The following is a 24,013-nucleotide window of genomic DNA, read 5'->3' on the forward strand; positions in this document are numbered from 1 at the left end:
TGAAGGGGGGGCACAAATGTGGCCACGTCTTGGCAACATAAGGCCTCTTTCTCCAGAGTCACACCCCCCAACCCCAGTCCCATGATAATCACTGGCCAGCGCCGCAGTCTTGGGGACCACGGTGTCCGAGGCAGCCTGGTTGAATCCTTCTGATTCAAATGCCACCCAGTCTCCTCCCTCCACAGCCTTGCCAGGTATGGAAAATGTGGGTCAGACACGCTGGGTTCCAATCCCAGCTCGCCCTTCTCCAAGCCATCAAGGCACCCTCTGGACCTCAGTTTCCCTAGTTGATAACAACAGCAGCTCTCACCTACTGGGTGCTCACACCAGGCCCCAGGCCCAGGGTTTGATGTGCATTGTTACCGAGGATTGCCACTTTGTGGATGAGAAGCTGAGACACAGAGAGGGCAAGAGACCTGCCTCAGGCCACACAGTAAACTATCTTTTGGTTTTCTCCTCACAGCCATGCATCCCAGGAAGGGAACTGTATCTGGAGCCCAGAGATTCCTCTCCAGGCCTAGCTTCCGCACCTGCTGACACCTGGTCTAGGGCAGGGACTCCCCTCTGGGCCTGTTTCCTTATCTATAAAATGGGGCTCACCATACTTTTCTCAAATGTTCCCCAAAGGTGGAGGTGGAAAGAATGGGTTGAGAGCATTCAGAGCCACAGGTCGCTGTGCCCACGGGGCAGGAATAGCCTTCTCTGTGCCTCAGTTTCCCCTTTGATGGAAGTGGGTCCTTTTGACTCTGAGGGGTATTTTCCTGCAGCTTTGCTGGCCACATGACAAGCTTCATGGTGGAGAGAAAATAAATCAAATGGTTTGACATCTTAACTCGAGCTATTGTAGTGGCGCCCAGCACCTTCACCCCCAGTGTGTGTCCTGCAGCCTTGTCCCTCAACCCCCACTGGCGGGTGCTGAGCCCTGTCACTCCCACGGACAGAGACCTCAGTCATTGCCAGACCTGCTGCCAGGAGGTCACGTCCAACCAGACTGAGGAGATTCAAGTAGGGACGGCAACTCCTCTTGGCCCCGTGGTCTCCTTTGAGGAAGCATCTTCTCTGCAAAATGGGAGAATCATCCAAGCCTGCATCTGACATACTTGACATCCAGGAGCTTGGCGCCAGCACTCACTGGGGAGCAACACACCTGGGCAGACCCATTCTATGTGATCCTGGCTCTTCTGACCTCGTGCTGCAGCCTGGGAGGCGCCCTGCAGGGGCAGGGGGGAGGCAGCACAGGCTGCATCTGCTGACAGCAGGATTCTGAATTCCAAGTCCCTTCTGGCCCTGGGCTGTCGACCAGGAGCTGTGGGCCCATCCTGCCTGTGCCACAGTGCTGTTGTCAGGATGCAGTGTGACAGCACCTGAGGGGGTTAGCTCTCTCCCTGACATTTTACATTGGAGGAAACAGGCCCAGAGGGGCGTCCCTGCTCCAGGCCAGGCTTCAGCAGGTAGAGAGCCTGAGACAGGTATCTGGACTCCAAACACAGTGCCCTACTTGGGATGCCCTGGCTGTGAGAAGACACCAAAGGGTGGCTCGCTGTGTGACCTTAGGCAGGTCTCTTGCCCTCTCTGGGCCTTGGTTCCCCATCAATAGCAAAGAAGATGTTGGACTGTGTGATCTCTGAGGCCCTCTCGAGCCTGGCACTTTTGGATTCTAGTTACAAGCTACTGAAACAGGCATCTGGTTGGTGTTGGAGGCTGTTGCCCCGTCTCAGTTTTAACAGACTTCGAGTGTGGTGGCTTCTTCTCAATGGAGCCCGGGTTTTCCTTGGATGGAGAGAAGGTGGTTCTGGCACACTTCCTTGAGAGGAGGACACACATGCTCTTGGGCAGCTTGGCCACTTTGCACACTTGCTGTACTGGCAAGGTCATGAGGGGTCCAGGGCATGGGCAGCAATGAGGGCCAGTGGGTAGGGAGGGTGAGCTAGGTGATGCTAGGGGGTGGGTGTGACGATTCAATCAGGGATGGGACAGGGGGTCGGCGTCATCTCTCAGAGCAAACAGTTCACAACAGTGAGAGAGCAGGACTCTGAAGTCACACAGACCTGAGTTCAAATCCCACGCTGCTGGAGAGCCTCTTACTTGTTGTGACCTCAGGCAAGTCACTTCCCTTCCCGGGGGCTCAGTACTCAACAGAATGGGGGTGAGGACACCGAGCTCCCTGGATGGAGCTGATTCTCAGGGACAAGGCACACAAAGCACTAAGGTCCATGCAGGTGCTGGGGGAAAGCTGGGGAGAGCCACGGTGAGGGCTTTGGCTCCTAAGGACCATCTTTCAGAATCAGACAATTTCAATGATGAGAATTTATTGAGCACTTACTATGTGCCAAGGGCTTTATTTGCATTTTCTTACTCCATCTTCATATATCTCTAAGGCGAGCATTTTTATTACTTCCTTCTCCTAGATAAGACCATGGACTCCAGAGGTGGATTGGGGTCCCGTGGCTGGGGAGGGGGTGCAGAGCTGAAGTGGAGCCAGGCAGAGGTGAGCAATCAAGTACCTTTCAGCCCCAGCTGCTTGTTGACACTATATGGAACTTCAGAAAAACATTCAGGCCCAGGACCGAGGCCAAGTACGTCACAATCGAGAGGAAACACTGAGCATGAGTGTGGAAAGTAGCCAAGAATTGCTACCAACCTGTGCTCCCCTCCACCTGCCCCCCTTCAAGGCAGAGGCACACAGGGCTGAGGGCAGACTGTAATCAAACCTAGCTGGGCTCCTGCTTCTGATGCTGACTAGCTGTGTGGCTTGGAGTATTCAACATCTCTGAGCTTCTGCTGCCGGATCTGTAAAATGGGACTAAGACCAACAATTACTCTCCAAGCCTGCGTAAGAGCTCAGAATTGGTCTTGTTTCATGCATGTGGGCGCTTTGAAGAGCAGGGACAGGAACTCCCCACTAGCGGTGCTGGTGCCATTCTTATGTGGGGCAGGAATCCTTTCTAGTGCTCTCATGTTCCAGGGGGAGACCCCGGCAGAGCCTAGGGAGAGGCCTGCCTCTGGGGCTAGAGCTGATGCTCTCAGGCCAGCAACCACTCACCCTCCCTGAGGGTGTGGGAAAGGCACCAGCTGCCCCCTAGTGGCCGAGGGCAGGAGCACACTGAGTCAGGCCCCACCCTCCCGACCTGCCCGCAGATCCTGAGCACCCAGAACTTGTTAGCCATGTGCTAGCCGCATGGGTTCTTCCTTGGATCCTGCCATTTCAGCAGGACCTGACTGGTTGGGTAAAGTTCAAATAGGGCCAGGTAGGTGCCAAGGGCACCGGGCTATGAGCAGTTGAGTCTGTTTTCCCCGTCCAGATAGTTAATTTCAGAAGGGATGATGCCAGGCCTCACAGCAGGTTTTTGTTTCCGTGGCTTACAAGTCTGTACATTGAGGGTGACGTGATTCCAGGCGCCAGGAGACTTAAAGTGCTCTTTGGGAAAAGCTGGAGCTGTGCTCGTGGACTGAGGGCCCGACGCTGTCCTGGCATCTGTTCCTGTCCAGCGAGGCCACTGGGGAAACCTCACCGCTATCCTGAGACACACAACCCAGTGATTCCACCCCCCAGAGTGCTCCAAGGGGCTGGAGCAGGGACGGGGACAGAGGCCGACAGGGGTGAGCTGACGTCTACCTCATCTTCACCCTTCTTCTGGGTGTGGAGTGAAGCACTGTAAACACAGAGTCAACCTTTTTATTCCCCCTTTGCCCTCTTTTCTGCAGACCCTGCAGATACAGACTGGGAGGAAGCACACTTGACCCTGACTTCAGTCAACCTCGTGAGGAAGGAGGAAGGCAAAGACCACTACCTGGACAGTCTAGCCAGAGATAAGAGCGGGGGCATAAGGTGCTGTGTGGTACAAGCAGAATAAAGTGGAGAGGGAGGTGAGACAAGGGTCATCCTGCCAGGATCAGGGAAGGCTTCCTGGAGGAGGTGGGAGGGGCCCGGGCCTGTGCAGGGATAGGGAAGGAGAGGGCACCTTGCTTCGGAAACCAGATCCCCACATCCAAGTGTCCAACCATGTGGGCCAGGGAGTTCAAAGGTAAAGGCAGAGGCCTAAGTAGATGGGTGTGGGGGAGTTTCTGGTCCCACTGCTGCTGGCTCAAGAAAACGCAGAACCCAGACCGAGTCTTCTGGGCAGCCCGGTCCACTGCAGGCTCCAGGTCCCCCTTCCAGGACTGGAGGCACACGGCCACTGTTGGGGCCCTTGTCAGTAGCAGGTGCCCACTGGCCAGTACAGAGATCAACTCTGGAACCCAGAATAATCCACGAAGTGGCTTCTTGTTGGGGCTGCAGCAGCGTGGGCTCATGTCAGAGGTTGTCCAGGCCCTGCTGGACAGGCAAGTCCAGGGAGGTGGCTGAGTGCACGGAGACTCCAGGGGTGCCGATGCTGGTTTCCCAGCAGTCAAACCCACAGCTTTCCAGTGCCTGCTTTGTGGCTTCCACCTCTGGCCGCTCCATATCTGGAGGGAGGGAGAGCAGCAAGTCAGCCGTGACAACCGTCCCCTCCCTTGGAGAATGTTCATCCCCTTTCATGGAAAAGGCCAGGATCCAGGTCTTCCTCCTGGGGGTGCCAGGCCTCACACCCTCCCTAGATTGGGGGCGGGGGTCAGGGGGTTACAGAGCAGCAGACTCTCAAGACACAGGACCAGGTCTTGTCACATGGGGCCACATATAAATGACCTCCCCCCTCTAGGCCTCTGTCTCCTCACCTGGGAATGGAGCTAATAATGACACCTCCCTAGGCCTCAAGGGCCCCTGGGAGGCTCCTATGGGATGATGAGGGCAAGTGCCTGCCATGGCACTTGGCACACCCTTCAGGCTCCAGACAGGTTCTCACTCACCCTCGCCAGGGGCCCCGGACTAGGAACTGCCTGTCAGTCTGCTGAAATTAGGACAGGCAATCTCCTGAGGCCCAGGAGCCCCACTGAGGGGGAGAGAGCGGCCTCTGGGCCACTGTGCAAGCCAAAGGGGGATTCAGGAGGAAGAGGGGAGGAGGAAGAGGAGAGAATGAGGAGACCAGAGGGCGCGGGCAAAGAGCTCAGGAGAAGGGGAGGCAGAGGGCGCCTTTCGCTCAGGCAGGGTGTGTGGGAGGGGAACCTCCTCCAGGAGCCCTTCCTTGTGGGCCAGGCACCAGCACAGGGGCTTCCAAACACCATGGCTCGCCTGCTATTTTCCAGATGATCAGGAAGAAGCCCCCTTGTTTAGTAGTAGCCTGGGTAGGTGACCGGGGCGGGGTGGGCGGTGAGGCCAGCCTGGGTATGCCAATGTCCCGGTATTTCCCAAGCTTGTAGGGAGTCTTGGCAGGGAGGGAGGTGGTAGGAACAGCCACTATTTGGGGCCTCCCTGGTGGCGCAAGGGGTTGAGCACTACACTATGAAGCAATCCGCAGCCTCTGCAGCATGAGTTCAATTCCTGGCCGGCCAGGGAGCAACCCACATGGCGCAGCAGACCTCCCAACTCGCCTGCTGCTCCCCTCAGCAGTGTGTTTCAGTCAGTCTGCCTGTTCTGCTCCCTACTCTGTCTCTGGTGAGTCCTCTCACCTCCTGCATCTCTGGCCTGTACCCCGCTCTTGTATGCATAAATAAATCAATCTAAAAAAAAAAGGAACAGCCACCATGCCATAAACCTCTGCCAATGCCTTTTCCTTCTTGAGCCTGGGCGACAACTTTGTAAACTAGTTACTAACAACCTGACTTTATCAAGGCAAGAAAAGCCCAGAGAGGCTAATGAACTGGTCCAAAGCCACAGAACACAGGAGAGACTTGTTCACAGGCCTCTCCTTCCTCCCCAGGGAATTGCCCAGGTTGAACCTTTGTATGAGCCCAGGCTGGCCACCTTGCCAGTCCCCTGGTACCTGTCCTGAGGAGTGTGATGCCACAGCCGCCGCCACCACTGCCGGTGAGCTTGCTGTGCAGTCCGTGGGCCCTGGTCACCTGGCACAGCTGGTCCAGTGAGGCATGGCCCACACCCAGGGCATTCAGATGGTGCTGATTCATGTCGATGAGCTCCTGGAAGGAAGGTTCATTCTGAGCCCATTTGGCCTTCCTGGGACTGAGGTCCCAGGCCCTTCCTAGCTGGCTCCATGTGTCTGAATAAAACCCAGCACACCGTCCTTCTCTACTGCAAGAGACTTTCCTTCCTGAAGAACTCCCCACACGCTGGCATGGAGCTGGTGGTGAGCACATGGCCCAGGTCTGGCACAGAAGCCTCTGGCCCTGGTGACTGGTGAGGGATGGACAGATGACCCAGGCCAGTCCAATCAGGGCCCTCTTGGGTTTCTGTCTATTTCCACAGCTGCTAAAACTAGCTGACTTGAGAGACAGGCTGCCAGAGTTCTCCCCACCACACGGTTGGAGATTACATGCAAGATGGAGAGAGATTTTGAAACATGCTGTTTTGGCCTCTGGATCCAACTATGCCTGAAGCGGTATACCTCTGGCTTCTAACTCATGAGCCAATAAATTCCTTTCCTTGCTAGAGCCTGGTGGAGATGAATTTGTGCCATTTGCGTAATTCTCAAGATATATGCTATCCTACAGCCGCCTCAGGTCCAAATTTGCGGGTAAGAACCCGTTTGTAGTTCTAACAAGGCCATGAGTAGGAGAAATAGCTAAATGTTTGTTCAGGCTTCTTAAATTATGCACAATAAAAGTCCTGCTCTCCTGAGGATCAAATGAGAAGTGGATCAAATGATGCAACAGCCTAGGCATCCACTATTTAAATTTCATTTATTTCATCAGTGTTTGCCGGATACCTGCAATATGCCAGGCCTGGTGCTGGAGGCCTGGGCTGTGGGCACAAGTACCCAGCTGCTGCCCTGCTGGCCAGACGTTAAGAACACAGCTCTGGAGTCAGGCCTGGGTCTGAGTCCCAGCTCTGCTGCTTCGGGATTATGTGCCCTTGAGCCAGGTCTGTCACTCTGAGCCTCAGTTTCCCTCTTTGTCAATCAGGAAGGGATTGTAAGAATACCTACCCCATCACTGTGAGGACTTTCATAATGAGGGGAGTCTTTCATATAACAAAGGCATAGGCAGCCTTTTATGGTTGCATGATCATTACCCCCATTTTTACAAAGAGGGCCATGGAGGCTCACAGAGGAGAATGACTTGCCTAAGGTCACAGAGCTAGAAGATCCCAAGCCAGCACTGGAAGCTGGGCATGCCTGACGAGAGGCTCCTGTCTCCCTGCCTCCAAGCATGCCCAGGCACTCTGCGGCCACCCACTTCTTACAGAGATGGTTTAACAGTGTGAGCTCTGCTCCACGCCTGTGCACACGAGGGCTGCCCATCACGGAGCTGTCTGCTGAGGCCCACCTGGTTCTCCTGCCCAGTACTGGGGGGGGGTGGCGGGGTGAGGATGGTCCCCCCACAGCCCACCTCACACAGCCCAGCACTTTTGACAAACAAGCAGACAGGCGTGATGGCCCTGTGGCAGCCCCAGAGCCTCACACCGGCCCCGAGGGCTAGATGTGAAAGAAACCTTCTGGGGGCCTCTCTCTGCGCCTGAGCTCCAGGTGTCACGTTGCTGAGGCAGGTTCCAGACACCTGTCACATTCTGATCCAAAATCTGTCAAGGATCAGATGACAGGTTGTGACACAGGAGAGCAGCTCGCTGGTTTGAGTGCAAAGCTGTCCGGGAGCCGAGCTGCACATTTCAGCGGCTGCCACAGCCAAAAATACACACAATGTATAATCAACGTGCTGTTCTGTGGCATTCTCCGGGGGCTCAACAGGGTATATTTTAGGCAGTACTCTATCATTATTAATTTCCTACTCAGGAGGACTGTGTTCCCTCCTTTCTACGTGAAAGGAATCGAGAGCCAAGGCAAGGCAGGCGCTGGGTGAGGGCAAAAGCACAGAACGAGATGGGACTCTGTGCCTGGCCCACACATAGTAGGTGCTCAATGAAGGTTCTCACTCACGGAATAAACTGAAAAGTCAGTGGCTCTGCCACTCATTAGTTGGAAGACCCTGGACAAAGTCTCTCTCATTAAGGTCTCACTTTTTCATCTGTAAAGTGGTGGTGACACGGCTACTTCACAGGCAGGTTGTAGAGATCTAATGAGAAATCATTGGTGAATAGTCTTGGTATAGTAGCTTCCATTCATTACAGGCATACCAGACTCAACTGTCTATAGCAGCACAGGGAGGCATGAGGCCAAGATGGGAGCAGCTGTGGGTCCAGATTGGGGAGTTGTGGGGAGTGTGGCAAAATGGAGCCCATAGGATCTCTCTCAAGGGAGCCTCCTCTACACTTCCTGCTGCTGCACAGCCACATCAGCAGGGGCTGCATGATCCTCTGATTCTTCAAGGGAAGCCAGATGGCTGTTTAATGTCAGCTCACATCCACCAGGCCAGATGGACCCTGTCTGAGGATGAGCCTGGGCCCCCTGGCTTACTGAGCTGGTGGTTCATTAGGCATTTTTCCTGTGTGTCACCCATGGGAACTCGCTGCATTCTTAAGACACTCCAGTGAGACCACACAGCCCGTAGGGATGGAGCTGGGATTCAGACCCTGGCCTGAGCAAATCAAAGTGTGAGGCCTTAACCTCCATACTGGAATTATGCAATTCCATAATTTCGAATTATGGAATTCTGAATTACACAACTCTGGGGTTACGAAGGTGAAAGAACAAGTTTAGAAGGCCCGATCCAAGGCATGCAGGTGGTAAATAACTGCTGAATCAACAAATGCAATTACCAATGACAGCACAGAGGCCAGATAAGAAATTGCTCCTGGATGTTTGGACTGTCAGCAATACCCTGGTATTCCTTACACATGGGCCCCCACACCTGGCCCGTGGCACTCACCAGCGCCCTCAGCACTTTTCCTATGCTTTCTCACTTCATCACCCGAATCGCCTGGCAAGGGCTCAAAAATAAGGCACATGCGCTCAGGCATGCACCCATGGGAACCCGAGCGCAGGCCTGGCTTCTGTGTTTTAGCCCCAGGGGACTCTGAGTGCAGTCAGATGGGGAGCTCCTGAGTGGACGGTGGTGTGCAGCGAGGGGCCCTGGACCCTGCAGATGGGCTCTTACTTCCAGCACGAGGTAGTGCTCCGGGGTGGGGGCCGCAGCCATCTCTCCCAGCACTCGCTCGCACTCCAGGGAAATGGCATTGATGGAGGTCAGGAGGGGGGCCATGATGTCCGGGAACTGGAGGGAAAGGAAGGCCGGTGAGGCTGAGGGGCAGGCAGACGCTGGACAGCTGCCCAGAAGGAGCTGCCACCCACCCTCTGAGGAGGAAACCTCCTCTCCTTCCGGCCTACGTCTGCCTTGCTGGTCTGTGCCGCCGTAAGCCGGGGCTCTCCTGCAAAGGCAGTGGGGCCGACACCCTGCCTCGCCCCTGGCTGGGGTGCAGACACAGACAGCACTTCCTTTGCTGCCAAAGCTGCCTCCCCAAGCCCCTAGCGTCCCATCCCTCCACCCACTCATGAGGCAGAGGGAGAGCTGAACACCCAAAGGGGACTGTACGGCCCTCCCGGAAGGCGCGCGCGGAGGAAGAAGCACCTTCAGCAGCCTGCTCTTGACGCTGCTCACCAGCACCTTGGTGCTGCGAGGGACCTTGGTGTTGGTCAGCAGGATCTTCAGAGTCGGTGGCCTGCGGGGTGAAGAAGGCCTCAGTGAACTCGGGTGGAGGGGGGCGGTGAGGGCTGGGAGTCACCCTGCATTTCATGCCACCCTGATACAAGGCAGTAAGTGGGGGCTCGGGGAGGTGACAACATTGGTGAGGAAGAGGAGGTCAGGGGCGCCTCCTGCCCCCCACCACGTGTCTCCCTGCAGCCCTGGCAGGTGGACACTCTGCCTTGGCTTACTGGTGCACTGGGCTCACAGGAGAGAGCCCGGGCCCACCGGGAGGGGCGGAGAACGTGAGGCTTAAAGGTACAGTGAAGGGACAAGGGGCTGCGGTTCTGTCAAGAATACATCCCAGGGAGCTGCGGAGTTCCAAAAAAAAAAAAGCAAGGGGACCCGGGATGGATGGTGCAGAGGGGGTACAGGGAAGGAAGACACCCCGGGTAGCTGGTAGTCAATGCAGGAAAGGGCAGCTTGCGAGGAGTTAGGTTCCCAGCATGCTGGGCCCTTTCTTGCTGGGCCTCAATGGTGCCACACCAGCCACCCTGGCCCCAAGCCAGAAGTGGGCGGAGGCAGTCAACTGCCCCCCTCACAGGCCCAGTAAGCTGGCTCCCCAGCGTGACCCGCTGGCCTCTCCTGCCCTCTGTGCTTTCTACACCCCTCCCTCCCCAAAGCCACAATCCCGAGGGGCCTCGTGTGGAGCTGTCTTTGGGGATCACACTACCACTTCTTGTCATCCACCCGCTGCAGGCCCGAGACAGAGGGTGGGGGATTTGGAAGAGCTCTGGCCCGAGACAGCTGGAGCCAGACAGACCTCCCAATACCTCTATATGCTTTTCTTTTCACAGTTCAAGATTGTGAAATCCAACAGGGCTGGAAAACGCGGCCTGAACGCTGCTTGATCTCACCGCCCAGGAGCCCATGAAATTAATATCGATTCTCAGCCTTGGAGGCTGCCCCCCCCTTTTTTAATCTTTACAAAAGATGAACATTCTATTTGGTTTTTCTCTTCCCTTTAAAGACAAGCTGCTCCTCAAAAGGGCAGCGATCTGGGAGGCCCCATCGTGATCTACTTCGCAAACAATGCGCTTTTTTATGGAGAAGCACCATGCGTGGTTGGGGGAAAGTGCTCCTCTCTAAGCCGCCATCGCTGGGATTAATGTGGAGGCTGGCCCCCCGGCTTTTCAGAGAATCTGCCATCTGCTCACTGCAGTGCCCTGCGGTCAGCAGTGAAGGTCAGTTTGCTCTGGGTCCCCTCCATGGGGGTGGGAGGAGGCTGGGTCCTGCATCTTCATCCTTTTCAGACAAGTCCTCTGTAAACAGGCTTGCTGCCAGCCCTGCCAAGCTCGTGAACCCAGGGCTCCTAGGATGTCTGGTGACTGCCTGCCAGGGCTGTGCCCTTATCTAAGTGCCTATGCTGGTCTTTTCTCCCCTCCGCCCCTCCCGGCCACTCACTCCACTCAGCCACCCTGGCATGCTGGCTGCTGTTCAACACACCAGCCACATTGCTGCCTCAAGGCTTTTGCACTTGCAGTTCCTCTGCCAGGGGGCTGACCTCATCCTCCTTGGCTCTGTGACCCCCCAACCTTATGTAATTAGGTCTCTGCTCATATGACATCTCATTAGAGGCCACCCCTGATCACCCCATCAACCAGCTCCCTCCTTCACTCTCCAGGCCCTCCCTTGTTTATATTTCCTAAAGTCAATTATGACGCCTTATACACCAATCTATTTGTTGGTTGTCTCCACTGAGAAATGGACAATTTTGTTCCCTGGTAAGTGCCTAGCACCCAATAGTTGCTAATAGTATTTGTGCAAATGGTAAATAAATGTGGTCAGCAACAAGCCAAGCACTCTATAGATAACATTCCTGAACTCATGCTCAGGAAGACATTATATAAATGAGAAATGGAGGCATCCAGAGAAGTCTCACCCTAGGGCACCCACTTTCAAGTGGTAGAACTTGGCGCCAACCCAGGACAGCAGGCCCCAGAGCCCCTGCCCCCCACACACCACCAACTGCTCCTGAGCACACCTCTGCCCTGGCCTCCACCACTGGAACCCCTCAGTGCTCAGTTCAGGTAGATGTAGATACTAGTAGGTGGTGTCCATAGCCAGACCATATCTTCATTGGTTTACTATGCCCAGTTCAGTGCTTAGGAGATTCATGGCTCTTAGAAACAGCATGAAATGCCAGCCTTCATGACAAATGCCCCAAATCTGCAGCCCAACCTAGGACACCTCGCTGTCATCCACAGCAGCTTCAACACCCTGTGGGGGGCCTCGATCAGAGGATGGTGGTCATAACCACCTCCTCCAATGGCATGTGAGCCCAGCTCACAATCCCCTCCAGCTCCTCCTCCACGTGGGTTCAGCCCAGCTGGCACAGCCAGTGCCCACCTGGGCCCCAAGCCCCACTGCCACATGTTCTGAGCAGCGAGGAAGCTGGGCCTCACTCTTGAATGGCTCTGCTTCCAGGGACAGGCGCAATGTCTGGAGGCACTTTTGCTGGCCTCAGCTGGGGGATGGGCACTCCTGGCATCTAAACAGTTCCTGGCTGCTAAATATACACTGCCCTGCCCAGGAGGCACCCACAAGCAAGAACTATGTGCCCGAAATGTCAAAGGCTGAAGCTAAGAGAACCTGATAAAGAGCTCAGAAGTGCAGGCTCACAAGGCTCCTGGAAGCTGACAGAGCTGGGGCGGGTGCCACACTAGGCATGCCAGGTCACCAAGCCAGTCACAGAGGGGCCTGGCCAGCCAGGACCTGCTGCCCAACCTTGAAGACCACACTAAGTAAAGAAGGTGAGAGAACCCTGAGGCCCTTCCAGCAGTGGAAAGGCCTGCAGAGGCACCTGCTCCTGCGGCCACATACTGAACCCCTGACGTCTGACACATCTGCTGTGAGCACAAACAGGACAAAGGACGTTGAAGCGGACTGTGTTTGTGATTCCTAATTCTAGTTACTCTGGAGAGAAGGGGAGAAGCAGCCCAGAAAACAGGCCCAGAATTGCCAAAGGCCACCTCTGCTCTCCACCACGCCCCCATGGGCTCCTGTCTTCTGCTGCCCTGCATGCCTTCAGGAAGGCGACGCTTGCAGTGTCTGCAGTGGCTTATGTGTGCATGTCTCCCCCCGCACCATCTCTCCCCTTCTGAAATTCATCTTTATATCCCAGGCCTAGTGCAGTGTCACCAGGAACACAGGACAATCTCCATTCTTGTTTACAAAATGAACAGACGAATGGATGAATGAACGAGCAAGCAACCGGGTCTGGGGGGACAGCCACTTGCTGGAAGGTGAATGGTACGGCCACGCATGACGTCCCTCTCTAATCTCTGGGCAATTTAAGAGCTGAAGTGGAGAAGAAAAAGACAGAGCCAATAGCCCAAGGGGCATCTTGGGGTGGGGGAGACCCAGGGACACAGGCCCACATGTGGCATCACAAAGAAACAAACAGCTCCCCATGGAGACACGCAGCCTTGCTGGCCCCCTCCCCGCCCCCCCCAGCAGAAGACACCACTTCTGCCCCCATTACCTCTTCAAGGGTGTAATCTTTCCTTCCTGGTACCGTAGCGCTCCTCCTGAAGAGAAAAGCCAGCGGTCAGGGCAGTAGGGAAATCTCGGGGGGAAGAGGCTGGATCTGGGGTGGGGTTAGAATTTCACCCCATCCAGGCAGCAGACCAACACCACAATTCATGGCCTCAAGTGCAGGCAGGAAAGGTCCAGGAGGGCTAGAGGGCGCTCTGAGCTGCCCCAGGCGCTCTCACCACTGTCCAGCTTCACGAGCCCCGGCCACATGGGAAGGTGAGGCCCAGGACGCCACCTAGGCCTAGTAAGTACTGTCCTGGGGGGAGGGGGAACCACACTCTACAGCACTGGTTCTGCAACTTAAAGGACAGACCCCTGGGGAGTTCCATGAAACTGTAGCTGCCCAGCCCCCAGCTATTCCATTCAGGAGGTGTGGGCAGAACCCTGAGATTGTTCCCCTGCACCTCAAAACAGGAAAATGCTACTTCCTCAGAATCCAAGATTCTATTCATTCCAAATCAACAGAGCCTGGTCACCTACAATTGTCATAAAAATTTTAAAAAAGAAAACAGCTCAAGGCAGCACCTACCCCAGGTGCTGACTGCGTTGTCCACTCCGGAAGGGTTTCCATGAATCACCTTCTCCCCCTGGAAGGCCCACTTATTAATTAATTCCAATTCCTCCGAGCTCCACCTGAAGGAGACAGAAACCCACCTTTAGAGGGGAGGCGAGTGGGGTCACCGCGGCAGCAGAGGGCAGGGGCCATGGGCTTGATTTGGGGAAGACCAAAACAGAAGGGGCTTGAGCTCCTGCACTCTGAAAGACGAGAAAGGCTGCTCTGGGCCCTTCCAGCCACACAGAGTGCGAAGCGCCTTCCCTTCCCTCCCAGCTGGCTCAGAGAACGATCAAGATGAACTGGCTCTAAGTCTACGTGGTCCCGCTTTGCTGCCTGCCAGCTGGGTGACTTTGGGTGCCTTACTTAACCTCTCTGAGCCCCGCTCTGCCCCACCCTCCTCAAAGGCCAGCGGCAGGAGATGGAACTGGGCGAAGCGCCTGGCAGGGTGTCAATAGCAGGTGGCAGTGTCACTGGAACAGCCCCTCCACCAGCACCTGCTCCTGACCAGGCTGCCTTTAAGGGGAGCAAGCGGAGGTGTGAATGTTTCCCAGAGCCCTATGTGTAGGGCAAAATGTAAGCAGTGTGACTTTGGACTCCGGGCAACCCCAAACACCCATGGACCCATGCACCAGTCCTCTCTGGCTCTCTCCCAAGCACGAGGCCAGCACGGCACCGCCCTCGGAAGAGGTGTGGGCTCGGTAATGGTTAACAGTGTGAGTGAACACGCCCAGGACACCTGAGCACCCAGCAAGGCCCAGGAGAGGCCCCACTCCCCTGCCCTCCTCTCGCAGCTTTTGTTTCCCTCCTGTCGGTTCCCTCCCCCTTGAAACAGCCACCAGCAGTTCTGTTTGTGTCTGTCTGCTGAGGCTCAGTGACGCAACTGTGGATTAAGAGCTGTGACCCCATCTTGCTGCCGGCTCACTCTTACCCCAGAGCAACTGCCTCACCTCCCACCCTGTTTCCCGCCCTCGAAGCAGGGGCGACAGGGGACACTGAGAGATGGGAAGAGCACACAGCTGCTTTATGACATGCCCAGGAGCTGTGTGTGCTCCGAAAGGGAGAGCCCCAGGGTCACCGGATTCAGTCAAAGCCTGGTCCACTCACTCAACTGCTGTGCACTTTGGCCAAGTCAATCACCCCCTCTGAGCTTCTTTCCTCATCTGTCAAATGAGAATTTTAAGGACCCGTGACTCGCATGGTGGGTGTGCAGCTACGATTAACCCTGAGTTAACACTGCTCAATACTATCGAGTCTCAAGTGGCCAGCGTCGTGCCAAAGGCTTTTCCACTCGGACTATCTGTTGTGCTCACGGTAACCCCTTCGGGAAGGTATGATTATAACCAGGTTTCAGTGTATGGCGAGCAGCATGGACAACGGCACCCCGGCACCCCGTCCCCCCGCCCCCACCCGGGGCTGTACCGCAGAGGCTGCTGGGAAGCGTCTATACCATCTCCGTGTGTGATTATACTGGGATTTTCACACAATGACCGAGCCACCTGTTTTTCAGACATGTCCCCACTGTTAACTGATGCATGGCTGATGGTGCCAGCCCCTTTCTTACAGAGGAGGATACTGAGGCTCACAGGGGAAAAAGAACATCCCCAAGTCACAATGCTACCCGCTGCCACATCAGCACTGCATCTGCTGACTGAGGCCCAAGCTTTTAACCACTGAACCGTAGTGCCAGCAGGACTCACTCACTCATCACTGAGCATCTACTAAGTGCCTATGAGTGAGCTCCCAGCAGGGAGCAGAACAGACATGGCCATGGCTGCTTGAAGCCATGGACAGAGGGGAAGTCAGGGCCCAATGGTAGTTAACTGGAGCGCTGGAGGATGGAGTCAGGGCGGAGGGGCCCGAGGAACACAACAGAGTCAGCGAGGCCAGGCGGGGAGAGCATTCTATGCCCAAGCTGGACAAAAGCTGTGAGCTCCCTTTCCAAGACCCCAACATGAGTGAGCAAGAGGGGGAGGCAGCAGCTGAGACAGCCTGGGCCTGGCCTCTCAAGTGTGGGTCCTCTTCCCGCTCTGCTCAGTTTGTTCTTCAGGAAGTTCAGATGCACAGAATTTTCACAGGAGGCTGGGCTCCAGATCCTTTGACTCAGAAATGCTAGGGGCAGTGTAGGGGTTGGGGTTTGCTTTCCCTGAAGGTTCTAAGAAGGAGTGACAGGTCTTTGGGAGAGAACTGGTGAGAATTCTCTCTCTCTCTCTTTCTCTCGCTCTGCCTCTGTCACCCTCCATTGGCCTGTGGGTAGGTGTCTAGTCAGGGGAACAAGACAACCAGGCCTCCATCCAAGCTATCATCAAGAATTAGCACAGAGCAATGAACAGCTGTCTTGAAGCCTCTGAGCAAGTCACCATCTTATCCCAGGATCAGCAAATGTCAAGGCAGGCAGCCTCGCAAGGGATCATCCAGGGCAGACACACCTTTCTAGGTGAGGAAAGGAACCCCAGAGGAAAGGGGTTGCCCAAGGCCACACAGTGAGTTAAAGGCAAACTGCATGACTTTCCCGACAATGGCCTCCTGCCACAGCACACTGTGGCCCTGGGTCTTGCTCCTCTTGGAGCCAGCAGTGGGCACAGAGGGCAGGGAGTACTGCTGTGGGGAAATACATGGCGACATGGACTTGGGCATCCTGCACTTTCTGACCAGTGTTCTACTCTGCTTACTGCACTGGGAAACAAGGGACCAGCAGGGCACAGTTGGGCTCCACATGACAGGGACCCAAGGTCCCCAGAGGAAGGGCCCCTGTCATGTGGGCCCAGGGACAGCCTCACAAAGAAGCTGCCAGGCTGGACTCTGAGGCCTCATCCTCAGCTCCTAGGGCCAGGAACAAACTGCATGGTCCCCATTAACATCCCCTGTGCAACAGGAACAGCCTGTGGGCAACCCCGTCCCAAGAAGCACAGTAAGAACCACAGAGGTGACCACCCTGGTGGGGGCCAGGCGGAGGCCTAGAAGAAGGGTCCCCTCAATCTAACAGACATTGCTCTTGTGACCTGTTCACAACTCGCTGGCACTAGCCCCACCAGCAGCAGCACCGCGTCTAGAGGACACTGTGGACCGCAGGGGCCAGCAGAGCAACCGCAGTGAGTCAGTGGCAGAGGTGGGCCCATCGGCTCGTTGAACCCGACACCCTCTGCAACTGGGCTCGAGTTCTTTTTATCACACCACAGGAACTTGAACCTCAAAGAGATAAGGTTGAGGTAAGGCGTGTGGGGAGGTGAAGCTGTTTATTAGAGGTATAAAAAGCTTGGGTCTGGGTTCTGCCATCATTGACTGTGATGCCTGGGCGAGCTGTTTGGCTGCTCTGTGCCTCAGTTTCCCCCACTGTAAAGCGGCCCCTGCGATACCTCTTCCCTCACAGGGTGGTGAGCTCTCAGTGAGAGCTTCACACTCACGTTCATGGAAGGAGCTCAAGAAGGACAATGACCAAGGTGAGGGTCTCTTACCTGCTGACGGGCTCTCCGTCCTTCAGGGGGTTTGCAATCACCCCAGATATGGTCAGAAGGGCGGCTGCCAAGCACACGGAATAGGCGCCACTGGAGCCCAACCCGGCCCCAGCAGGTAGCTCTGACCACACTGTGATGTCCATGCTGGGCAGGGTCCTGAAATGCAGCAGGGGAGCGACACTGAGCCAGTGGCTGAGGCCCAGGACGGGCCATGCACAGGGCCTGACTCCGGGCATTTTGTTCTCTAAACTTAGGGAGATTTCCTGACCCCAAAGGTGACCCTGTGCGACAGCAAGAGCTCATTTTAAATCAGACAACTAGAAAACAGGTAGGAGATTCAGTGAAATCACTACACTGTCCAACCACAGCTTTCCCTAAAAGTGCCTCGGGAACCCCCAAGCATTTCTCAAAAATGCTTTCTGTTCCCACACAAGCGAGGATCTTCATGGCCTGCTCTTGGCACAGGCTGCCTGGAATAGCTTTGCTCTTTATCCCCCAGAGAAGTTCCCACCCATCCTGCCAGCCAGTTCTCAAAAGTCATTTCCATCCTGAGGATCTCCCTTGACCACCCACACAGGCCCTGCAGAGCTCTCCCTGGAGGACTCAGCACGTAATCTCCCTCCTACTGCTGCCTCAGTGCAAGCACCTGACTGTGATCACAGGACGCCTCTCCAGCCAGCACTGCCCGACCTTGTGTAATGCAGGCCAGCTTCCGGTAGCTGGAACGTTCACAATTCCTGCATCCTAAGTGTAACTCCTCTAAGTCAGACTGTCAGGCTTCGTGTTCTGTAATTCCCATGAAGCACTCTTCCCATTTCCAATACAAACTTCTAATTGCCTTTTGTAAGCTTTGCCTTCTAAACTTGAAATGGCCTTTCGTAAGCTACAGTGCCCACCCCATCCAGACCAGATTGTGAAACGCACAACCTGCCCCGACCCTGTCCCTGCCTGTGGAAGGCAACATGCAAGTCGAAAACCCCTGCGTCGGATGGCAAGCACTGAGACGTTTCTGAATTTGTCCTAAGCACAGGGCCTGGCACCAGTGCCTGCTCAGCCAGTGCCTGCTGCACCAGTGATGGGCTGCCCCGGAGGCTTGGCCTCTGGGTTCAAGATTTAAAAGATCATAGTGGACACTCACCTTGTGCCAGTTACAGGGCTAGGCCCAGGTCACATAGTTACTCAAGTGTCACTTAGCAACAGCTTGGTCAGCAAGGGAGTGTGTATGCCACCACGTTGGTGCCAACAGACTGTGTCGCCTAGCTGGACACACAGTGGGCCATCCCCTTACGTGGCTGTACTTCCGCTCTACAATGCTAGTAGCACAGCAACAAAATGAGACTTCTCAGAACACATCTCCGTTGCTAAGTAACACATGACTGTAATAATTTCTAACCCTCCAATGGTTGCCTGAGAAAAATATTAACAGCGACAGTAGTAGTAGTAGCAGCTATAATAATGATAGTTAGAGTTTACCGAGCAATGCCAGGCTCTATGCAAAGCACTTCAGATAAAATGAACTCGTTGAACCTCACGAGACCCCTACGAGGTCAGTACCAGAAAGCTGAGGCTCAGGCAGGGCAAGAACTTCAAGCAAACTGCTAAGCAGCTGCCCTGGGGTTTGGACCACCGCAGTCTGGCTGCCAGCCCAAGTTCTGCAGCACCAGGTGACACCAACTCCACTGTGCTGCTGGAAATGACCTCCCGAGGGCAGAGAACCCAGACCTCATCATAGAGAGGGAAGCAGACACGGGGTTTGCTCTGCCCATCCTGGGGCACCCTGGGGTCTGTGTGGTGGAACAAGGCTGTCTCGGTGGACACAGCTGGGGGAGAAGCTGCACAGCAAATCACGGAACAGAACTGGGCTTTGTTTCTACTGCATCAAAGAGGCCAGAGGGGACCATGTGGCACGAGGAATGTGGGTGTCAGGAGTAAAATCACCTGGCTGGCTTCCTGCTCTTCCACTTACTAACTAGCTGTGTGTCTGAGGTGTCCATCTCTCTGATTGTTTCTCTGTGGGCAAAATGGGGACAGTGTCTCTCTCAGAGGTTGCTGTGACAGCGAATCAAGTGTCCAGCGTGGTGCCTGGCACCTGGTGAGGACAGCTGGTGGCAGCTGTTACTGGAAACCAGGCAGGGAGCATGTGTATTCTGTGGCCACCAGAAACCCCTGGCCACTTCCCCCGCCCACTTACACACCTCTGCTTCCGGCAGATGGACAGGTACAAATAAATGAAGGCCAGCACAGCCAGGCACTCGTGGTTGGGACAGTCCTCGGTCAGGCCTGCCACCTCCTTCAGCTTCTCCATTTGCTCAGGGGTGGGCACTGTGGTGCCACCTTGTTCTGTCACACAAGCAAACAAGCACAAGGGTGAGAGGCCTGGGGGGCTTTTATGGACAGCAGAATACAATCAAACTGAGGGGTCACAGCAAACAGACTCTGGATGGACGCGGATTCCTGGTGTGAGTCTGTGAGTGGACTTCAGGCTTGGGAGGCAGGCTTGGGTTTGTGTCCTGACTGTGCCATTTACTGGCCATGCAACCCTCCATGTGATTTAATCTGTGGACCTCAGTTTCCCTCCTTGATAAAATGATGATAATCACAGCACCTCTTCACAGAGTTATTGTAAAGATAAACTTATAATACATGAAATCTTCAGCACGGCTCCTGGCACACAGTAAGTTTTGACTTAATAGTTTAAAAACACACATCCACAGAGGAAGTGAACGCCAGCTCAGTCACTCAAAAGTCTGGGTTTGACCTCAACAGCACAAATTAAAATCAAGGCAGTTTTAAGTTACTCCCCAAATCACTCCCTTCCCAAAGCATAATTAGCAGGAGCAAGATGTTCAGCCCTAGCCTGTGAACGTGAAGTGGGGAGATCTGCCAGGGCAGGAGGGAAAGGGGCACTTCTTCAAGGTGTTCCAGCAGGCTGGGCCTCTCCCCTGGGGCTGGGGAGGCTGAGCCAGTCTGACCAGCTCACCTTTACAGAGCAGTCCCGGGATAAAAGGACGATGAAACTGAGCTAGGTGTGTCTGCTAGGAAAGTGCAAGGTGGGGCACGTATGAAGTGCTACGTGCGGATCATATTAATGATACATTTTAAAGGTAGCCAAGCCAGTGGCTGTACTGCTGAGAGCACAGGCAGTTCAGATGTGATGAAGGTGGACTATTCCTTAGGAGCCTAGGCCTTGGAGTTTAGAAAGACTGAATCTGAATGCCATCTGTACCACTGACAAGCTGTGAGACCTGAGCCTCCTGAGCCCTGAATCTCAATTTTCTCATCCATAAAATGGGGATGCATCATATTCTCTAATCCCAGGGAAGACGGATGGAGAGTAAGAGTGCTGAGACACATAAGACATGGCTCCGTGCCTGGCACATACATGTGCTTGCTGTGCTTATCCCTGTGTTGGAAGGGAACAAAAGGACACCAAAAGAAAAGACAGGAAAAGGACAGTGAGGAAAAGTAAGAAAAAACTGGCAACCTAGTAGAAAACAAGCTCCAAAAGGCTTGTTTTCTTTAGTCTCCAGGGAGTAACATGTGCTCAATTATGTCCCACCCAGCGTCACGCCCTATACCCACCTCTGAGCCTGTTGGGTCCTCGCAGCAACCACAGGCAACAAGACTCTGCACACAGAGGCTCAAAGGGTTAAGCAACCCGCCCAGGCTCACACAGAGGCAGGAGTGGTGTGGCACAGGCCCTACCACACCTGGCTACCTCCATCTGTGTCCCTGACATGCGAAAGCAGCAGCCGGTTCTCAGGGAACATTTCTAGCTGGCTGGGGGGGCCCTGTGTACCAGCGAAAGCAATGTCCAGATTGTTCTAGAAGGCTGTTTCCTGAGGCATTCTCCAAAGCAGTGGCTCTTAATTGAGGGTGCTCCTGGAAATACCTAGGAACCCCTTTCAAAATCCACATACCCAGTCCCCTACCACCACAACCAATTCTCAATAGAAGAGGAATACTTCTGTATTGTTAAAAACAGCAGTGACGCTATTATCAGTAATTTATATGGAAGATAAGTTTAAGTATTCCCAGATCCCCAAAATCTAACCTACTCAATCCTATCAAATAAGAATGTTCTATTTTTCAGATACTCGGGGAAACCTATATATTCTTGCTGTAACATTCCAGAAAGTAAGGGCTCCCTTTGTCCACTCTGACCTCAGGGCCCTCCCAGAAGTTACAAACCACCATGGTCAGCCGGCTGTATGTCTTCCCAGATTTTTTTCTATGTATACACACATACTGATAGTTAATCTGTGTCCTTCCTCATCCTACACTATGTGCTATTTTGCATCTTCTGCTTTTTCACACAATAGCAGGCCTTGAGAATCTGTCCACAACCACCCACATAAATCTAGTACATAATTTTATGATTTTAAATGTTAGTAAATGAATAAATAAATGAAGCTAATTTTATAGGGTCAGGAGAGAAAACCCTCCCAGAGAGGCTCTGTCCCTTGGGGCAGCCTAGAATAACTTCCCAGTCACCCTCTCCCCATCTCTTCGGTTCTTCCTCCCTGGACTTACCCAGAAAGCTCGTGTCCAGCTGCTGAAAGCTGGCCACATCCCAGGCCCTCCTGATGCCAATGTTTGGTAAATTGAGGTCCACTTTTCCATCGCTGTGGCGCTGAAGCCTGAGGAATGTTCTCAAGTTCAAGGCCACAGCCAGTGCCACCTGTAGAATAAAAGCCAAAAACAATTAGGCTGAGAGTGGATGGCAAAAATCATGGCTCCTGTCTTAGGAAAAAAGGGCCAATGTCAATATGTGAAGAGGAGAGCAATACTAGCACACAGGTTGCTCCCGCCTATATCTTCAGCAGACACTGCTCATCAGCCTTGGCATGCCCTTTCTTTCACTAAGCCTGGGCACAACCACTACCAATCACTTAGAAGTTCCTATCTACTGATATCTGCCTTCTCTATGCAAAACCTCAGAGGCACTCTAGATTGGCTTCCCCATAACCACCATGTCTTCCAGGATACCGATTAGAACATAAAGAATGCTAGCATGGAGGCATGGGGAAACAATGAGCTCTGGATTCAGACTCAGGTTCACTTGAGCTCTACTGAGGTATATGGGACCTTAGTCAAGTTGCCTCGGTCTTCTCCTAAGCCTAAGTTTCCACATCTGGGATAATTAAACTTTAACCTCAGAGGGTAGTTGTGTTAATGAGATCATGCATGATTCAGACTCCAGCTCATTATCTTGATTTCTAAATACTGGCGTGCCCCCAGGCTAAACCCTCAAGGCTTTCTATTCTTCACTGAATCTCACTTCCTAGGTGGCATCGCTCTGCCCACAGGGATTTACATCATCTTTTTGCTATGGTGCTGTGAGAGGTGAGAGAAGCCCTTCGGTCAGCATAAGACCTCTTTTCCCTGCCTGGGTGGGAAAAGAAACTCATTACCTCTATGATCTCCTCCCAGGTTATGTGTCAAGGCTTCCTTTTAGCCTCTTTTAAGATTCGTATCAGGGAGAAGGGGTATCCAATCCTGGGGGCCTCTTACCTTGCCATGGACTACAGCATGTTCTCCATGAAGGATGACTTTCCCTGGAGCAGACACCAACAGGACTTCCGACACCATGGTTCCTGGGAATCCTGAAAGGGAAAGGCCAAGAGAAATAAGATTCCCTAGGGCCTCCCCGGTGGCGCAGCGGTTGAGCGCTGGGTTGCGAAGCTGCCCACAGCCTCTGCAGCGCCAGTTCAATCCCCGGCTGCTCCCCGGCCACTGTAGGAGGGTCCCACATGGCGCGCAGACCTCTCCTGCCGCCCGCTGCTCCCCTCAGCAGTGTACTTCAGTCCTTCTGCCTGCTCTGCTCCCCGCTCTGGCTCTGGTGAATTCTCTCACCTTCCCGCACTTCTGACTGTACCCAGTGCTTGTATAAATAAATAAAAATAAATCTTTAAAAAAAAAAAAAAGAAATAAGATTCCCTAGAGCTTAGAGCAGAACTCTGAGAGAACATCTAGTGCAAGCCTATCATAACAAAAGGCAACTACCATCCTGCATCAGCTATGCGCCCTAAGGCAGTGCAGTGCAGCAGTCAGCTAAATACCTCAGAAAGACCGGGTTCAAATCCCAACTCTTCCATTCCCCGTTGATGTCACCTCAGCCAACTCACTTAAATGGCTGTTAAACTTGCTTTCCCCACAGGCTCTATGAGACAAAACCTGTGCTTACCCCCACAGGTGGCTGGAAAGGTTAAGGTCCCTATCTCAACGTGTCACTGGGAAGGTTAAATTGAATTTAAACAAGGAGAAAAAGCAATGCCTGCCACATCGTAGGCAACTGCATTTTTGCAATTACTGATTCTTATTCCTGGCTCTGTTTTTGCTTCCAGCGCTGACAGCTACTAATGGTAGAAGCAAATCGTCAAGCACCATAAAACGAAATCGTGGACGAGAAAGAACCCTTTCCTGGGCATTCGGGCTCTTTCCAAAGTGTCAAAATTACAAGCCGCCTGCAGGAAGCCGCTGCCACTCCCCTGTGGGCACAGGGAGGCAGCGCTGGCCGAGCCAGAGTCCTGGAAATTACTTGCAGGATCGACGGGCGTGCGCGTTTTGCAATTCTAGAAATAATGCAAAGTTACCCACCAGCTCACGGTGTGTGACACGAGCCGCACGACGAGCGAAGGGGGCTGGGGTCCCTCCCCGGCAGGCGCAGCAGCTCCGCGCCGGCACCTGCTGTGGATCCCGAGCTCCGAACCCCGCCTGCCAGGTCCCAGGGCGCCGACTCTGCAGGGCGGGTCTCAGCGGCGGAGAAGCCGAGCGAGAGAAGCCGACCAAAAGCCGTGCAGGATCTCGGTCTCGGACCTGAGGCCACCTGCTGCCGCGCCGCGGGCCCGGCGTCTGC

General features: G+C 54.3%; 1 protein-coding gene across 1 annotated transcript; it reads right to left on the reverse strand.

The window, feature by feature from the left end:
- Positions 1-4,258: 4,258 nt before the first annotated feature.
- MVK (mevalonate kinase) lies at positions 4,259-24,012 on the reverse strand. The gene is made up of 11 exons (XM_037510982.2): positions 23,755-24,012; positions 22,669-22,760; positions 21,688-21,835; positions 19,350-19,494; positions 17,155-17,310; positions 13,676-13,779; positions 13,094-13,139; positions 9,496-9,586; positions 9,025-9,141; positions 5,841-5,994; positions 4,259-4,446 (listed from the first exon to the last, which is right to left on the reverse strand). Exons 2-11 carry the CDS (start codon positions 22,744-22,746, stop codon positions 4,295-4,297), a joined length of 1,191 nt encoding a protein of 396 aa, XP_037366879.1. The 5' UTR covers positions 22,747-22,760; positions 23,755-24,012; the 3' UTR covers positions 4,259-4,294.
- Between the last annotated feature and the right edge of the window lies 1 nt (position 24,013).

The sequence above is a fragment of the Talpa occidentalis genome, unplaced genomic scaffold, assembly GCF_014898055.3.
Source record: "Talpa occidentalis isolate TD23 unplaced genomic scaffold, MPIMG_talOcc4v2.1 talOcc4.14, whole genome shotgun sequence".
NCBI classification, from domain to species: Eukaryota; Metazoa; Chordata; class Mammalia; order Eulipotyphla; family Talpidae; genus Talpa; species Talpa occidentalis.

What these genes read in the sequence shown, in the direction of transcription:
- MVK (XM_037510982.2), bottom strand. Translation starts at nt 22,746, where the DNA reads ATGGTGTCGGAAGTCCTGTTGGTGTCTGCTCCAGGGAAAGTCATCCTT. An exon ending in ATGCTGTAGTCCATGGCAAG is followed by an intron (nt 21,836 to 22,668) that starts GTAAGAGGCCCC and finishes TTTATTCTACAG; the next exon opens with GTGGCACTGGCTGTGGCCTT. An exon ending in CAACGCAGTCAGCACCTGGG is followed by an intron (nt 13,140 to 13,675) that starts GTAGGTGCTGCC and finishes TTTTCTCTTCAG; the next exon opens with GAGGAGCGCTACGGTACCAG.